General features: G+C 54.9%; 1 protein-coding gene across 1 annotated transcript; it reads left to right on the forward strand.

The window, feature by feature from the left end:
- Positions 1–124: 124 nt before the first annotated feature.
- Positions 125–16,163, forward strand: Ahdc1 (AT-hook DNA binding motif containing 1). Its single transcript, XM_052177616.1, has 3 exons — positions 125–156; positions 459–5,357; positions 15,655–16,163. Exon 2 carries the CDS (start codon positions 533–535, stop codon positions 5,312–5,314), a length of 4,782 nt encoding a protein of 1,593 aa, XP_052033576.1. The 5' UTR covers positions 125–156; positions 459–532; the 3' UTR covers positions 5,315–5,357; positions 15,655–16,163.
- The last annotated feature ends 1,628 nt before the right edge of the window (positions 16,164–17,791 follow it).

Genomic DNA, 17,791 nt, shown 5'->3' on the forward strand with positions numbered 1-17,791 from the left:
CCCTGAGGGAGCTGGGGTGGCCGCTGGAAAGGGGCGGGGCTTGTATGGGTAGCAGGGGTTAAGTGTGGACCTGAGTCTTGTGGGGAATTCAGCTCTAATCGTGTCTTGTTGCCCACAGAGATATCCAGTGTGACAGCCCAGGCGGCAGAGCCGAGGGTGAGTGCAGCCTTGGGGTGGGGGTGAGGAGGAGCGTCAGGGCTGTGAACGTGTCTTTCCGACCTGCTTTAGTTTTATGTCTAGTGTTATGTGGAGCCGTCATCTTGCCCTGCTACCAGGCCCTCTCCAAGATATGGAGATCTTGTCCTCTTTACTATAGCCTATAGAAGTGGGTCATTTGCCCCTGGGTGCTGGGCCCATGACGAGTTCAGTATGTATATGTGACAGACCATAAAGGTCCAGGGCCATTAGGATAGGAATGCTCACTGAAGACCTCTCGCCTCTCTGTCCTTCCCCGGCAGGTTCTGGTCCCGGCTTCTCGCACCCTCATGTCAGCCCCGGCCCCGCCCGGCGGCCCGAGGAGGACGAGGTCAGGATGCGTGTGAAGCCCCAGGGCCTGGTGGTGACTTCCAGTGCCGTGTGCAGCTCTCCTGACTACCTCCGAGAGCCCAAGTGCTACCCCGGCGGTCCCCCGACCCCCCGGCCCTTGCTTCCCACCCGGCCCCCTGCCAGCCCTCCTGACAAGGCCTTTGCCACCCATACATTCTCCGAGAGCCCACGCCCACCCCCTCGGCGGGACCCCAGCTCCCGGCGTCCACCAGTCCTTACCAAGGGAGACGACCTGCTACCTCCTCGGGCAGCCCAGCCTGTCTCCCAGGCCCATTGTCCCTCACCAACCCCAGACAACAACTCCCTCCACCACTGGGACAACGGGCGTGTGAACCTGCGTCCTGTGGTGCAGCTGATTGACATCATGAAGGACTTGACAAGGCTGTCCCAGGACTTGCAGCACAGTGGTGTGCATCTGGACTGTGGGGGGCTGCGGCTGAGCCGCCCGCCTGCCCCACCACCCGGCGACCTGCAGTATAGCTTCTTCTCCTCACCCAGCCTGGCCAACAGCATCCGCAGCCCTGAGGAGCGTGCTACCCCTCACGCCAAGTCAGAGAGGCCCAGCCACCCCCTCTATGAACCTGAGCCCGAGCCCAGGGATAGTCCCCAGCCTGGCCCAGGCCATGGTCCTGGAGCCACAGCCACGGCTACTGGCCTGCCCCCAGAGCCTGAGCCAGATGGGCCAGACTACTCTGAGCTAGCAGACGCTGACATCCTCAGTGAACTGGCCTCCCTTACTTGCCCTGAGGCCCAGCTCCTGGAGGCTCAAGCCCTCGAGCCACCTTCACCACAGCCTGAACCGCAGCTCCTGGACCCCCAGCCCCGCTTCCTAGATCCACAGGCACTAGAGCCTCTAGGAGAAGGTCTGGAGCTACCGCCCCTGCAGCCTCTCGCTGATCCCCTGGGACTGCCGAGCCTGACTCTGCAGGCCCTAGAGACCCTACCTGATTCCTTGGAATCCCAGCTCCTTGACCCTCAGGCCCTTGACCCCCTGCCCAAATTGCTGGATGTCCCTGGTCGACGTCTAGAGCCCCAGCAATCCTTGGGGCACTGCCAACTGGCTGAGCCCTTACACCTGGACTTGTGCTCACCTCATGGTCCCCCTGGGCCTGAGGGCCACCCCAAGTACGCCTTGAGGCGCACAGATAGGCCAAAGATCTTGTGTCGCAGAAGGAAAGCCGGAAGGGGGCGGAAGGCGGACTCGGGACCTGAGGGTCGCCTGCTTCCTCTTTCCATGCCTACAGGGCTGGCAGCTGCCCTGGCTGAGCCCCCACCGCTGCCACCACCACCCCCTCCTCCTGCTCTGTCAGGCCCAGGCCCCGTTCCTGAGCTGGAGCCAGAGTCTTCTCAAACCCCCATGGTCCCCACCCGCAAAGGCAAGTGCAGGGGTGTGCGGCGCATGGTGGTGAAGATGGCCAAGATCCCTGTGTCCTTGGGACGGAGGAATAAGACCACGTACAAAGTCTCATCCTTGAGCAGCAGTCTGAGTGTGGAGGGCAAGGAGCTGGGCTTGAGGGTGTCCTCAGAGCCCACCCCGTTGCTGAAAATGAAGAACAACGGCCGGAATGTGGTGGTGGTCTTCCCGCCAGGAGAGATGCCGATTATTCTCAAGCGCAAGCGTGGCCGCCCCCCTAAGAACCTGCTGCTGGGTCCTGGCAAGCCCAAGGAGCCAACAGTGGTAACTGCCGAGGCTGCTACTGTGACAGCGGCCACCATGGCCATGCCGGAGGTGAAGAAACGGAGGCGGCGGAAACAGAAGCTGGCGTCTCCACAACCCTCATATGCAGCGGATGCCAACGACAGTAAGGCTGAATATTCTGACGTCCTTGCCAAGCTGGCCTTTCTGAACCGCCAGAGCCAGTGTGCTGGGAGGTGCTCACCACCCCGCTGCTGGACACCTAGTGAGCCCGAGTCAGTGCACCAGGCCCCCGACACCCAGAGCATCTCTCAATTCCTGCATCGAGTGCAGGGCTTCCGGAGGCGTGGGGGCAAAGCCGGAGGCTTTGGAGGTAGGGGTGGGGGCCATGCGGCCAAGGCAGCCCGCTGTTCCTTTAGTGACTTTTTCGAGGGCATTGGCAAGAAAAAGAAGGTGGTCACAGTGGCAGCTACTGGTGTTGTGGGTCCTGGTCTCACCGAGTTGGGGCATCCACGCAAAAGGGTTCGAGGGGAGATAGATGCTGTGACTGGGAAACCGAAGCGCAAGAGGCGGTCCCGAAAGAATGGGACTCTGTTCCCAGAGCAGGTGCCCAGTGGCCCAGGCTTTGGGGAGGCAGGTGCTGAGTGGGCTGGGGACAAGGGCAGTGCTTGGGCCCCTCACCATGGGCACCCAGGAGGGCAAGCTGGCAGAAACTGTGGTTTCCAGGGGACCGAGGCCAGGGCTTTTGCCTCCACTGGGCTGGAGAGTGGGGCTTCAGGCCGCAGCAGCTACTATGCTGGTGCGCCCTCGGGCCAGACGGAGCTCAGCCAGGAGCGCCAGAATCTCTTCACTGGCTATTTTCGGTCCCTGCTCGATTCAGATGACTCCTCTGACCTCTTGGACTTCGCCCTATCAGCCTCTCGCCCAGAGTCCCGGAAGGCATCGGGCACCTACGCAGGACCTCCCTCCAGTGCACTGCCTGCTCAGCGGGGCCTTGCCACCTTCCCAAGCCGGGGAGCCAAGGCTAGCCCAGTGGCAGTGGGCAACAGTGGAGCTGGGACAGACCCCTCCTTCCAGCCCGTCCTGCCTTCCCGTCAGACTTTTCCACCAGGGCGGGCAACAAGCTACGGGATAACCCCAGCCACTTCAGACTGCCGGGCAGCCGAGACCTTCCCAAAGCTCGCTCCCCCTCCTTCAGCCGTGGCCCGCTCACCTACGACCCACCCGCCTGCCAACACCTACCCACCTCAGTATGGTGGCTACGGGGCTGGGCAAAGCGTGTTTGCCCCAGCAAAACCCTTTTCAGGCCAGGACTGTGCTAATAGCAAGGACTGCAGCTTCGCCTATGGCAGTGGCAATAGCCTTCCTGCCTCGCCCAGCAGCGCCCACAGCGCTGGCTATGCCCCACCACCGAGTGGGGGTCCCTGCCTACCACCCAGCAAAGCCTCCTTCTTCAACAGCTCTGAGGGGGGGGCCTTCTCTGGGTCGGCTCCCACACCCTTGCGCTGTGACAGTCGAGCCAGTACCGTCTCACCCGGTGGCTACATGGTGCCCAAGGGCACCACGGCCTCTGCAGCCTCCTCCTCTTCCTCTTCCTTTCAGCCCTCACCTGAGAACTGTCGGCAGTTTGTGGGGGCTTCTCAGTGGCCTTTCCGGCAGGGGTATGGAGGCCTGGACTGGGCCTCGGAGGCCTTCAGTCAGCTCTACAATCCCAGTTTTGACTGCCACGTCAGTGAACCCAATGTGATCTTGGACATCTCGAACTACACACCGCAGAAGGTGAAGCAGCAGACTGCTGTGTCTGAGACCTTTTCCGAGTCGTCCTCTGACAGCACCCAGTTCAATCAGCCAGTTGGTGGTGGTGGTGGTTTTAGGCGTGCCAACAGCGAGGCCTCAAGCAGCGAGGGCCAGTCCAGCCTGTCCAGCCTGGAGAAGCTCATGATGGACTGGAACGAAGCGTCGTCTGCCCCCGGCTACAACTGGAACCAGAGTGTCCTCTTTCAGAGTAGCTCGAAGCCTGGCCGTGGACGGCGGAAGAAGGTGGACCTATTTGAGACTTCACATTTGGGCTTTTCAACATCCACCTCTGCCACTGCCTCTGGCTACCCGTCCAAACGGAGCACCGGGCCCCGGCAGCCTCGGGGTGGCCGGGGTAGTGGGGTCTGCTCAGTCAAGAAGGAGAGAGGTGGTACAGCGGCCAAAGCCAAGTTCATCCCCAAGCCACAGCCAGTTAATCCGCTGTTCCAGGACAGCCCAGACCTTGGCCTGGACTACTACAGTGGAGACAGTAGCATGTCCCCACTGCCTTCCCAGTCGAGAGCCTTTGGCGTGGGAGAACGAGATCCCTGTGACTTCATGGGACCCTACTCCATGAATCCATCTACACCTTCGGATGGCACTTTTGGCCAGGGCTTCCACTGTGACTCTCCCAGCCTGGGTGCTCCCGAGCTCGACGGCAAGCACTTCCCACCGCTGGCCCACCCTCCCACAGTGTTTGATGCTGGCCTGCAGAAGGCCTACTCGCCCACCTGCTCTCCGACGCTAGGCTTCAAGGAAGAGTTGCGGCCACCACCTTCAAAGCTGACTGCCTGTGAGCCTCTCAAGCATGGTCTTCAGGGGGCTAGCCTGAGCCACGCAGCCCAGGCCCACCTGAGCTGCCGGGACCTGCCGCTGGGCCAGCCTCACTATGATTCCCCTAGTTGCAAGGGTACAGCCTATTGGTACCCACCAGGTTCAGCTGCCCGTAGCCCACCCTATGAAGGCAAGGTGGGTTCGGGGCTGCTGGCTGACTTCCTGGGCAGGACGGAAGCTGTCTGCCTCAGTGCCCCTCACCTGGCTAGCCCACCAGCCACGCCCAAGGCCGACAAGGAGCCACTGGAGATGGCCCGGCCCCCGGGTCCACCCCGTGGCCCTGCTGCAGCCACTGCTGGCTATGGCTGCCCACTCCTTAGTGACTTAACTCTGTCCCCTGTGCCGAGGGACTCGCTGCTGCCCCTGCAGGACACTGCCTACAGGTATCCAGGCTTTATGCCGCAGGCACATCCTGGCCTGGGTGGGGGCCCTAAGACTGGCTTCCTGGGGCCCATGGCGGAGCCTCACCCCGAGGACACATTTACTGTCACCTCCCTGTAGTACCAACTGAAGTGCCGACTGGACCACGAGGTTTTGTTCCTGGGTAAGTCTGGGGATGTGGATGCAGAGGGCAGAAGCCTGAGGGCTAGGGATGGTGAGGATGCTTTCTGCTTGGCTAGGGGGAGAGCTGTAAAGATTGGCAGGAGGGTGGGACTGTGGTGCTCTTCACTTCCTCAAGATTTAAGGAGGAGTTTAGGGTTCACTATCAAGAAGAAAGGACTCAGCCGGGCAGTGGTGGCGCACGCCTGTAATCCCAGCACTCTGGGAGGCAGAGGCAGGCAGATTTCTGAGTTCAAGGCCAGCCTGGTCTACAGAGTGAGTTCCAGGACAGCCAGGGCTATACAGAGAAACCCTGTCTCGAAGAAAAAAAAAAAACCCAAATCCAAAAAAAAAAAAAAGAAGAAAGGACTCGAGGTTAGAAACTGAACAGTCTTGAAGGGATAAGGTACTGGAGGACTCGCTCACAGGGAGCCCATTCAGAAGTCCTGATGGCTGGGAGTGGTAGAACCGTAGATCGGATAAGAGCAAGCAAGCATTCATTCCCCTCGTTCTTCCTAGGCCTGGGCAAGAAATGCCACAGTACCACTTATCTCTTAGGAGGGAGGACATTTGTCTTGTGCTTGGATGAAGAAAGGAGTGGGCCAGTTGTTCACTCGGGGTTCTGCAGGCTCCTTTGATGTGGCTAGTTTGCCTTGGTCACGTGCTTTGCAAGAACTTTACAAAATGGCCCATGGGATTCTTTCTTGGCCTCTTATCCTCAAAGGCTTTGCTTTTCTTTGCTTGCTCGCTCGCTCTTTCTTTCTCTTATTTCTTTCTTTCTTCATTTCTTTCCTTTCTTTTCTTTATTTCTTTCTTTCTTTTTTTGAGAGGGGTTCTCACTACATAGCCCTGGCTGGCCTCACACTCACCTGCTGTGCCCCCTGAGAGCTGGAATTAAAGGTGTGTGCCACCCACCAACCCACAGCCCCTCAATGCTTTTGAAAAACTTCTTCAGCCTGCTAGTCAGAGCCCTGTGGGGCGGGACAAAGATCCAGATTCAGTGAAGATTGCCATTTCTGCCCTGGGAAACTACAGCCAATGGGGCTGGTCCAGATCGTAACACAAGTCCCTTTCCTCGAGCTGGGGCCTCTCCAGAGTCCAGTTACCTATCCTGAAACATTTGCCTTCAGGTACCATGCCTTCCTGTTGGAAGTCTGGTTTGGTATTTTTCAGGAAAATAAGGGACAGAAAATGAGCCAGGCCACTGGTGGCTCACACCTTTAATCCAGCACTCAGGTGTCTGTGGAGTCCAGCCTAGTCTACAGAGCAAGTTCCAGCCAAGGCTACACAGAAACCCTGTGTTAAAGTCAGAAAATGTTCCCAAACTGAAGAGAATAATAGAGTTGAAAGAAATATCTTCTTGAAGACCAGTCTGTTTCTGAATACAGCCACAACTAGACCCACTTTGGGGCAGGAGACCTCTTGGAATGGCCCCGTGTGGCCGCTGCCAGTGGAGTCCCTGAGAGCTAGACTAAAACCCTCACTCATTACTCCTGCTGCCCCAAAGCCTTCTGGGTGTTTTTGCCTCCTGGTGGACCAGCTTGTCATTCCTGCTCTGGAGAGGCCATTTGAGGTCAGGGTGACTCAGGGTCCTGAAGTAAAGTCAGTGGAAACTTATGACCCCCGCTTTGCCAGACCCCAGATGCCCTGGTGCCTCAGGGTGGCAAAGAGCCATTCGTGAGAGCCAAAAGGCCCTGGAGAATACCAGTGCCTGTGTGGCCACTAGCTTGCTACGTGCCCTTCCCTGGCCTCTGTTTCCCCATCTGTTTGAGAAAAACTGGCTTTAATAATATCTCAGTCCCTCACAGGTCTGCATGGCAGAGACAATGGCTCAGGCTTTTTTTTTTTTTTTTTTTTTTTTTTTTTGGCAGTGTTTTTTCCTTCCTAATGAAGCCAAGCCAAGATTAAAATGGCCTTGCATTCCCCATGCATCTCCCTGCAAGCAGCAGGACTGCAGATCTGAAGCAGGCAAAGGGAGAAGCTGCTTAGGGTTTAAAACGTCAAACCCTTGATCCTTCTCACCGGAGGGGACATGTCTCATGGATAATCCAGAAATGAAATAATCCCAAAACCGTTCCTCCCAGACTCTAGCATGGGGGTTGGGTGTTTGGGCAGGTCACAGCCCAGTGCAGTGCATCATGGGACCGCCCAGCTAGGCCTGAGTGCAGGAGGAGTTGGGATGCCATCCAGCCCCACATTCTAGCCTGGTCCCCACCCAGCACTGGGAGATAGCAGTGCTGTCCTCACAGGAACACATGCAATCCAGGGACATCTGTGCAGTCCTCCTCGTGCGTACATCAGGCATTGGAAGCACCAGAGATGAGGCGCTTGGTCCTCAGAGGGCCTCCAGTTCAGAGGAAAAGACAGGAAACACAGAACGCCACAGAGCACTGCTTGGGTAGAGTTGGGGAAGAACGGGCAGGGCCAGCTAGGAGGTTGTGAGAGTTTGCAACAGGGCCCAGACCTTCCAGCTGCCAGCAAGACGCAGGAGCTCCATGGTGTGTGGGGGGACCTGCTGGGCAGAGGGAACAGCAAGCCCTGTGTACGGTCTTGAGGCAGGGAGGGGTTTGGCTCAGAAGAACTGATGGATGAGAAGGCAGGAAAGCTAAGCAAGAGCCAGATTGGCAGACACAGGACCTGTAAGACACTGCAAGGAATTTGAATCACTCCAAGATGTACAGGGAGCCATTGTAGACAGTTAGAGTGGACAGGACGAGCACCGAAAGACAAGCCAGCCATGATGGTGGTTTGGACTAACGTGTCGGCGGTAGTCCCTTAGGATAGCATACAAGTGCCTCATACAGAGCAACCCTCTGGTGCCAGGGACTGGTTAAAACCCGGGGTGGGGAGGGAGAGAGAAGAGTGGCAAGGAGGGAGCCACGTTGTCACAGAAGGCTCAGGCAGAAGACCGAGACATCTCACTCGCCAGCAGGTAGAGAGCAGCTTCAATGAGCACTGGAGAAGCCACACTCCAGCTCCTTCTGTGGCGAGTTCTGGGGACACAAAGTAGACAGGGAACCTGGAGGCACCTAACAGGAGACGGCAGGTCCCCAAAGACGGGAAGAAGTGAGGATTGCACCCCAGGCACTAGATGTTATGCTGAGAAGTCCTGTACACGTGTGTGTATGTGTTGTACTTGTGTGTGACACTGCCCCAGGTTTCCTCACCACATCCTGGGCAGAGAGTATATTCTAGGCTTCCATTGGAGAGCTAAGAAAACAGGGACAGCTGAGCTCTGCCCAGGAACCTAGAGTCTGTAAAACACGGAGCCATCCCTACCCTTCATAGCTTACCACGGGGCTGTTCTTCACCCACATCCCAGCTCCCTGTCTGCAAAACGGTGGCTCACATAAGGTAAACCCCGTGGTTCTTTGGGATCAGGCGTTGTTTTTGAGGCGAGATCTTGTTATGTTTTATGTTTTTTAGCTCTTGCTAACCTGGGACTCGCTCCTCCTACCTCAGCCTGCTGAGCACTGGTGTCCAGGCAGAGACCACTGTGTCCAGAAGGTCTAATATTTTAAATGAATTTTGTGGTTTGTGATAAGCTGAGCTTGAAGAAAAGGCAAGATTGTGGAGCCAGAGAAGGGCACTGCAGGCAGTGGGAACTAAGGGCAAAGGCAAGTTCCGTCCCCGTGAGAGTTGGGAGGGGAAAGGTCAGGTGGCTGGGAATGCGAGTCCTGCCTCTGCTGAGTACTGTGGCTGATAGGACAGGTACCGAGTCTGCTGAGTACTGTGGCTGATAGGACAGCTACCGAGTCTGCTGAGTACAGTGGCTGATAGGACAGCGACCGAGTCTGCTGAGTACTGTGGCTGATAGGACAGATAGATGAAGGGGTCGGGGGTCTTCTGCCCATACAGGATCTTCTTGGGTCCCCTAAACGAAAAGCGGACCCAGGCAGACTAGCTCCATCCTGGGACCCTTGAACCAAAGATCGGCCACAGCAGACCCCAGGAGTAGAGCTAGGAAGGTGGAAAAGACCAGTAACATCCGGGAATCTTTACTCCTTCTCTCCTCCCTAGTAGCTCTTGGCTGTAGAAGGGAGGCCAAGAGAAATGTCACAGGTCCTCCCAGGTTACACCAGCTGGGGCTGGACCGGAACAGGAGGCAGTTTCCAAGGCCACCATCCAGCCAGGGTCAGCAGGCATGCCCAGGCCTGGCTGCTCTGGGCTTTGTCTCTGAGTTTTGAATCCTTAAGAGGTCACTTGATCTTGCCTCTGGCTCAGAGCAGGAGGCCTCATCACGTCAGGCCTCAGCCGGCCTTGCCCTGCTTCCTGTAGGCACCAGGTTTTCTCCTTTTTCTGAGGTCACCCTGCAGTTCTACTGCTTGCCTTCCCTGTAGCCATATTTAGGCTAGGCCTTGTTTAAGGCCCCCGCTTCTTGGAAATACCATCTCTCTATGAACATAGCTTCTGCTGCTGCTCCCCTCTCTGCACCCCACATTCCTGGTAAAAGCAGGACCGTGTCTAGGAGTGCATGCCTGTGGTTATGCACAGGCCCCTATGCGCAGCTTGGTTCCAGCCCTTAGCAACTAGGTGATCCTGTGACTCACATAACCTGATGACTCACTGCATCTCTATCTCTTGTAAGAATTAAGGAGATTGACATGTAAAGCCCTTAGCCTGTCCTGGCCCTCAGGAAAGCACCTGGTCAGTGACTGGAAGATGGGTGGGTGAGTACCTTCCCACAGCCTGAGTTCTGGGTCCCTACTTCCAGCAGTCTGAGTCACACATCTCCAACCCTTGTCCCTGACCTTTGCCTGACCAAAGATAGCCCGCCTGCGTCTGTTGCCTGCTGCCCTATGACAAGAGCCTTGTGTTCTCATGAGGGCCTCAAGCATTTGGAAACCTTGAAATTCTTCTTGGACCCGGAGATATAGCTGATTGTTATAGTGTTTGCCTATTATGCACACAAAGGCTCTGGATTCCATCCCCAGACCTGGAGAGATGGTGGACAGGGTAATCACCACTGGACGAAGTCCTCCTGGCAGGGATGTAGAGAGAAGGTCAGCCCTACTCCTCGGCACCTTCAAAGTTACTGGGTCAGCTAGCTCCCTGTCCACACAGGCCATACAGCCTTTCCCCCAAACCCAAGGCATCTGTAAACCTTCCTTATAACTTTATAGTATGTTATGGCTTTCCCTGGATAGCTCTGTCTGGTTTGTCGCAGTATATCTTTGGTACCACAATGCTGGAGAAGTAGATGAAGTCCGTGTCTAGTCCGCGTGAACAGCAGCCACTCTGCCAGTACCTCATGCCCAAGGCACCACCAGCCAAACCCTACATGAGTACCCACCCTGTCTAGGGGAGGCTGGATTCCCTGGCAAGAAGGAGTCTTCTCCACACCAGCCCCTGAGAGCTACGTGAGGACGGAGGGCAGACAGCAGGGACTTCCTTGAGGCTGGAAATGGATCCTAGCAAATGAGAGATTTCAGTGGCTAAAGCCCTACTCAGCCACCTGGGTCCCCGGCCCACCCCCACCCCAGTCCTTCTGCCCGTGGCGGCCGCTAAAGTGCTTGCTGTTAAGCATTTTTAGATGCACAGTGTCTGGAGCCCCTAAAATATTTATTGGATGAATTGATTAAAGCACATCTGTTCCTGCAACTCCGTGCTTCACACCTTTTGATTGCATCCTTCCTCTCCGCCTTCTTGTCTTCAGAGCATGAGCTGGAGTGCCTGTCATGGTGCAGAGGGTATCCGGGCTCCTGTCCCAGCAGCCTCTGTCTCAGCCCCATCTCTCTCACACACCCTTCCTGACCAGGCAGTCAGTCGGGGCAAAGAGAATTTACAGGATGTGCCCTTGTTGTCTTTGCTCCGTCTGACTGCCTGGGCTGCCCTCTCTTAACCACTGTTGTCTCTGCCTGCCTCTGCCCTTTCCAGGAATGTCCCCAACATGCCATCAGTTCCTTTAGACTGTTCACTTGTGTCTCATCCTTTGGGGGATATGTCATGTGTGCCTACATGAAGAACAGGAAATAGACTGGAAGAACCAGAAGAGGAAAGGGTGGTTCCCTGAACATGGTGGTCGGTGCTACCTTTAATCCCACCACCCTGGAGGGAGAAACATGCACTCTGAGTTCCAGATCAGCCAAGGCTACAATAGAGAAACCCTTCTCTGTAAAAGAGAGGTGAAGGCTCAGTGCCTAAATCTTCAGGAAGTAACCCTAAAAGTGGTGCATAGAAGGGTGTGTCAGTGAACTTGTTAACTCTCGGACCAGGTGGCTTTCGGAGGGGATGCCTTCTCCCTGGAGGCACAGAAACATGGAATGCAAAACCAGTAGGGAGGGTAGAGAGACATCTGTGTATGTGAGAGTGTAGAAATGTGAGTAGGGATCAGGATCTCATCCTGAGATACAAGTTGGACTGGAAAGGGGCAGTGTGCTCACAGCAGATTGGTGGCTACCTACAGGTAAGAAGCCTGTCTGGTCCTGTCAGCGGGTTCTGTAGGTCTCTGTCCAGCAGCAAAGCGGGCCTCTCAGAGCCAAAGTTCACAGCACAGGTCTTGAACAGTGGAGTTCTTTGGTCTCAGTTGGACACCTCCATGACCCTTCATTGAACCCCTCGTGGCATTTCTGCCTGTCAGGCGTAGTTTAAGCCCCACAGAAATATCTTGCATCGAGGTACCTCGTAGGCCTGCGATAACATGAGAATGCCAGAAAAGTAGCTTAGTCTTCAGGTGACTGATTTGCCCTTTGACCCTTGTGTCTGGAAAACCTAAAGGTCTCTCTCACCACTTGGTCAAGCCCTTTGCTTTTCAGAAAGAGAAATGAAGCTCAGAGAGGAAGGGCCTCCTTCTCCAGCTTCCGTGCCTGACACTGAAATCCGCTTCTGGAGGCATGCACTGGGGAGTGGAGGTCAAGCCTTAGCACATGCCCTAGCAGGAAGTGGGTGTGGCGCATGGCTGCTTACCAGGAAGCACTAGTGTCCATAGAGAGAATGGTTCTCTGGGCAGCCTGATTTCCTTATAATCCCTAGCACTTCGGATGTCTGCCCAGGCAAGGACCACTGAAGTCGATAAAACTGCTGGGGCATGAGTGGCAGTGGTTGGGGTTCCAAGGTTCCTAGTGGAGGCACTGAAAGGTTAAGCCTTCGTAAGGTGGTTGGTGTCCCGGGCCAGGTGCATACTGGAACTGGGTTCAGAGGTACCACACGCAGGTTCGAGCTCTAGCAGAGCAGAGTGGGGAATGGCGAGTGCTCTGGTAGCTATGGTAACAAGGTGTTCTAAGGTGGCATCCTAGAGTCATGAGAGGGCTGAGCTGGACACTGACATGCTGAGCAGCCTTAGACCAGTCACAGTACGTCCCAGCATGCTGGGCTCTGTGCTCCGTTAGTTTAGAGCTAGTCTTCCTTAGACAGGGTTCGTGTTCCTCCTTCCTGAGCCCCACACGGCTTGCCTTGCAGATTCCCCCGGTCCCTCCACTCCAGCTGGCTTTTTAGGGTGGATCCAGAGCTATTGTGCTCTCTGCCTTGGTCCTAATCCCTCAGCTGGGCTGCCTGGCACCTTAGTATTTGGTTTAATTTTCAGGACTTGAGTCTAGCTAGGTCTGTGTTCTGCCCAGCATAGCATTCTCCCTGCACGAACACCCCCGCCCCAGCCTTTGATTCTTCCCCATACACTACCCTCCCCCAGATTCTGCTTGTGCCTCTGGCTGGCCAAGTCCTAGAAGCTAGGAAGGCGGTGGGAGGGAAGGGTAAGGTGCCCTGGGCAGCTTAGCAGAGGGTGAGAAACCCTCCTGCTGCCTGGCCGCAGGCACCATGGGAAGGTTCTGGCAGGAACCGCCTGCTGGGCTGAGATCACCATGGAGACCTGGCTTGCAGAGGGTCACTGGCAATGGCTCAGGGCTGGTGGGGGTAGGAGCAGAGGGGATTTAGGCAGAATTTGTGCTCTGGGCCCTTGGGGGAGCAGGCAAAAGTGGGGTTCATCTCTCTCAGTGTTCCAAGTAGTTTGCAGGAGCCCACCCTCTCCCCATTAGTTACCCAGAAGATTCTTCATCTTGGCAACTGTCCTTCAATTGCAGAGAAGTGAGCTTCTGGACTGAGTCCCCCAGTGCTTGCTGAACCTGGCACCCCACAAGTCACAGTCCTTTCCCTTCATCTTTGCAATTGGTCGAGCTTGTCACCCTAACTGTAGAGAGCTGACATTCATCCCTGCAGCACCTCTGCTCCCAAGAGCTGCTTTTCTGCTACTGCCCCAATTGGGATGCATCTGTCACCTTACAGACACACTAGCTTTGCTCCCCCACTACCCCTTACTGAGGTGCAGATCTGATGTCCCAGCCCTTGCCCTCCCTTTTGCTTCTCTCTGCCTTACCTCATCACCAAAATGGGTGCTTCTCCTTCCCTGGAGGAGCCCACCTGGTGCCCCTGGCTCTCAGAGGTGTCCTGGCTAGTCCAACCAGAGGACAGAAGTCATCCCTGGGGCTGATTGCCCAGCAGACAGCAGCTGAGGCTGAGCAGAATGCCAATGTGGCCCTGTTGGAGAGGCAAGCCAAGAAAGTACAGGGAGAGAGGCTTTCTGTCACTGCTGCCTGGCTCCTGCAGCTGTGGGGGAGGACAGGTGGCTCACAGAGGAGACTTAGGCATTTAGCACCCCAGCCCTGCTCCTGTTCTGGAGGAAATGGTCTCACACTCGAGGGTAGAGAGCCTGAGTCCCAGACCTCTGAAAGGCAGGCAGTCTAATGGCCCAGGGTTCTGGAAACCAGGCTGGTCCTGTCCTGTCCTGGCTACCTCATCCCTTACGGTAACAGAGCTATAGATCTGGGTGAGGGGGTTGGGCCAGGCTGGTGGTCTGCATAGAGAAGATAAGTTCCACACACGTGATCAGAACTGTCTGGTACCTTAGTGGCTGAGGGGACTGGGGAGTTTGTTAGCTTCAGGAAAGCAGTGTCTCCACCAACACAGATGGCATTGTGTTGGATGAGTTCTTCCTTCCTTCCTTCATCTCATCTCTCCTGGGAGCAGAGTCCATGAGGGGGGCCTAGGAAGAGGGGTGGATTTCAGATAAAGAGAAGCAGGCTTTCACACCTGTGTGGTGCTCTACCTAGCGAGCCTCTGCCCTTGGCACTTTTTCCAACCATGGAGGTTAGAAGCATTCCCAAACAAATGCATTATTACAACCTTTGGAAACTGAGGTTTAGCTAGGCAGTGGTGGTGCGCGCCATTAATCCCAGCATAGTCTACAGAGTGAGTTCCAGGACAGCCAGGGCTATACAGAGAAACCCTGTCTCGAAAAATAAAGAAACAAACTGAGGTTTGGAAGGCTTGTCTGGCCTCAGGAAAATAATAAAAGTGATAGTTAATTTTAATGTATTACACATCTGTGTTGAATCTTCCTCTGTCTTAAGCCACTGGATCCAGCAACAAAACTTAGATGGGGGTAGCCTTATTGCCCCTACTTTACCCTCTGGTGTTTGGTTAGGTTTGGTTTTGGTACTAGGATGGTACTCGGGCTACAGCACACCTGGTTTATTCTGTGCTGTGAATAAAACCTACGGCTTCATACATGTCGGTTAAGCATTCTACTAAATGAAATCTGTCTCCAGCCGGTTTGGTGGTTTGAGGCAGTCTGACTGCAGCCCAGGCTAACCTCAGACTCTAGATCTTCCCGCCTTCGTGTTGGGATTAGGGGTGTGGCCACCATGTCTGCCTTCCTATTGCCCCTGGTTGCTAACGAGTAATGTAAGCTAGGCACATTGAGCGGTGGCGGGTTCCTTAACTCTCAGTGCCGAGGAGGCAAAGACTACGACATCTCAGGAAGCTGAAGGCCAGCTCTGCGGTGAGCCTTGTCTGCCCGCACCAATGAAGGCTTTCGGTGGGTAAGCAGCGCCCACCTAAAGTCACAGAACATGTAAATAGTGGTGCAGGGGGGGTTTTGTTGTTGTTGTTGTTGTTGTTTTTCTGAGACAGGGTTTCTCTGTGTGACTCTGGAACAGACTCTGTAGGCCAGCCTCCGCGCTCTCTCTTCCATCGCTTGGGCATTTACAAATGGTGAGGCTGTACTTGTAATTGCAGTTCTCAGGAGGCTGAGTCAGGAGAATCAGTAGCCCAAAGCTAGTGTTGGTATGCAGTGAGTTGAGGCTAACCTGGACTACATGAGACTAAGCAAAAGCACCACCCAATTAGGAAGCTGAGCTTGGAGAACACAAGGCAGGCCCAAAGTCACATGGGGACCTGTCTTGAGAAGGAACAATGGTAGTCTCCCAAGTTTTGGTAGGCACTGAGCCAAGCCTCTTGAGCCCCAGCGCCTGGTCTCCGATTCAGCGTGTGTCTGCTGCTGACTTCCGCCTTCCTGTGCTTCTTTGCAGCTTTCAGAAGACCAATGCCAAGACCCCGCCCAGCGTCCACATCGCCCTCCTGCAGGAGCGCCTACCCCTCTGCCTCCATCTGCCCCTGCACCCCTGCAGCCCATGCCCCACCCCACGACCCCTCCCTGCCCATCTCCTCCACGCAGAAGCCGAAGGTGAGCCCTTTCTGCACAAAACCAGCAATTGTAAATACTTTTTAAAATGTACAAAACTTAAAAACAAAACACAGTTTTAGAAAAAGACAAAAAAAAAAGAGAGAGAGAGAAAGAGCGCGTGTGGAAGAGGTTGTGAACGGGGCTTCAAGGTGTCCAAAGCCCCTGCAAGTGTGCACTGAGAAATTTATCTACAGGTCGTTTGACAAAAATGAACAATATCCTATTTATTGTATATACTGTTTTATTATAAATTGTGGATTGTATATTGCATTCTGTAAACCTGCTGTGGTCCCGTGGTGTGCAAATTCGCATGGTGGGGGGAGGGAGAACCTCTTTTGGGAGCTTTTTTTTTTTCTTTTTCCTTTTTTTTTGTTTTGTTTTGTTTTGTTTCTTTTTCACTCTTGGGTTTTCTCTTCTGTTGTTGTTGTTGTTTTTTGTTGGCAGGACACACCCAAAGATCCAAGTTTGTATTAAAAAGAAATGAAAAAAAGCAAAAAAAAAAAAAAAAAAAAAAACAACACCTTGTGTCTTGTAAAACAGGGTACATGAGGGTGGATGGACTGGACTTGGGGACAACAGCCCCTGGTCCCTCCGAGGAGTTGAAATGCCTCAGGATGTTCCTGGTTCCCTACCTCCGAGTCCTCCCATCTGCCTAGTATCTGGGTGTCATCTCCCTCCCCCAGACTCTGCCCCCCTGCCTCTAAGCACTTCTATCCCACTGCCTAGAGGGTTAAAGATTTGTTTATTTCTGCGTATGTACCAGCGGTTTGCCCGAGTGTATGTTTGTGTGCGGCACGTGAGCTTAGTGCCCTTGAAGGTCAGAAAAGGGCGTGGGATCCCCAGTTAGATAGCTATAAGCTGGCGTTCGGGTGCCTGGGACTCAAATCCATGTCCTCTGCAAGAGCAGTAAGTGCTCCCAACAGCAGAACAATTGCTTGACACCCCCCATTCCTGTCACACCCTGTGGCCCCCAGAGCTGCTTTCGGCTCCCCTAGGAGCCCCGTAATAAGCTCACTCTGCATCCTCTTCCTCTTGGTGTCTTCATCCCACCTTGGGTCCCAGAGCACCGCCCCTAAGTCTAGTCATTTGTCCTGACTCCCTGGCCTTTAAGCCCCAAGGTTTTATCATGATTCTAAGAGGCCAGCCAATCTTTAGTTTAATTTACTGAGGTCGAGTGTCTCCTGGCTTGCTGTGTATGTAGTGTGTAGACCAGGCTGCCCAGACCTGCCTGCCTGCCTGCATCTTTCGAGAGCTGGGATTACAGCCATGGGCCACTACACCCAGCAATATCAATCTTTGAAACAATGCTGAAGCCTTGTGGGACTGGAGTGATGTGACTTCCCAGCACAACTTGAGTGGTCCCTGCTGCTTCTGTCCATGCCAAGTCACATGTACTGTGACATATACCCGTCTACAATCTAAGGTATGACCAGTCACTCCAGTGTCCCCTCCTGGGTCTTGCAATTCTGAATGCTACCCCTGTTTCCTCCCAGCCTAGATTAACAGAAGAACCGACTCTAAGCCTCCTGGACAGAGGCTGGCTATTTCTCACTCCCTGAGCAGGGCCAGCCCGGCTCTAGATTCCCTTCACTCCACAGTTTGTTGCAGGGTTTTCAGAAGTATGTTTTCCCATGACCCACTTCATGGTGAAGCTCTGTTGAGTGTGACTCCTGCTCCTCTTCCTCAGGGACACTCAGAGCCATACCAGGCCATGTTCCCTGTGGCTTAGCCTCTCCGCCCTTAGCAACAAGGCCCGTGCCTTGGAGTCATCAGGGGAACCCGCTAAGAGGCCAGCATGCCCCCACCTTCTGGCTACCCCTGCCTGGAAGAAGCAGAAGGATTCACAGGTCACAGTCCCTGAAAACTACATCTTCTGCTGGATGTGAAAGCCATCTGCTCCACAGCCCCCTCCACACAGCCTCACCATGTAGGCCTCGGCCTACCTCCTCTTCCTGCCTGCTGTGGGAGATGACACCACTCTA

The sequence above is a fragment of the Apodemus sylvaticus genome, chromosome 3, assembly GCF_947179515.1.
Source record: "Apodemus sylvaticus chromosome 3, mApoSyl1.1, whole genome shotgun sequence".
In the NCBI taxonomy this organism is placed as follows: domain Eukaryota; kingdom Metazoa; phylum Chordata; class Mammalia; order Rodentia; family Muridae; genus Apodemus; species Apodemus sylvaticus.

Excerpts from the sequence above, each read along its gene's own strand:
- Ahdc1 (XM_052177616.1), top strand. The coding sequence starts at position 533 with ATGCGTGTGAAGCCCCAGGGCCTGGTGGTGACTTCCAGTGCCGTGTGC.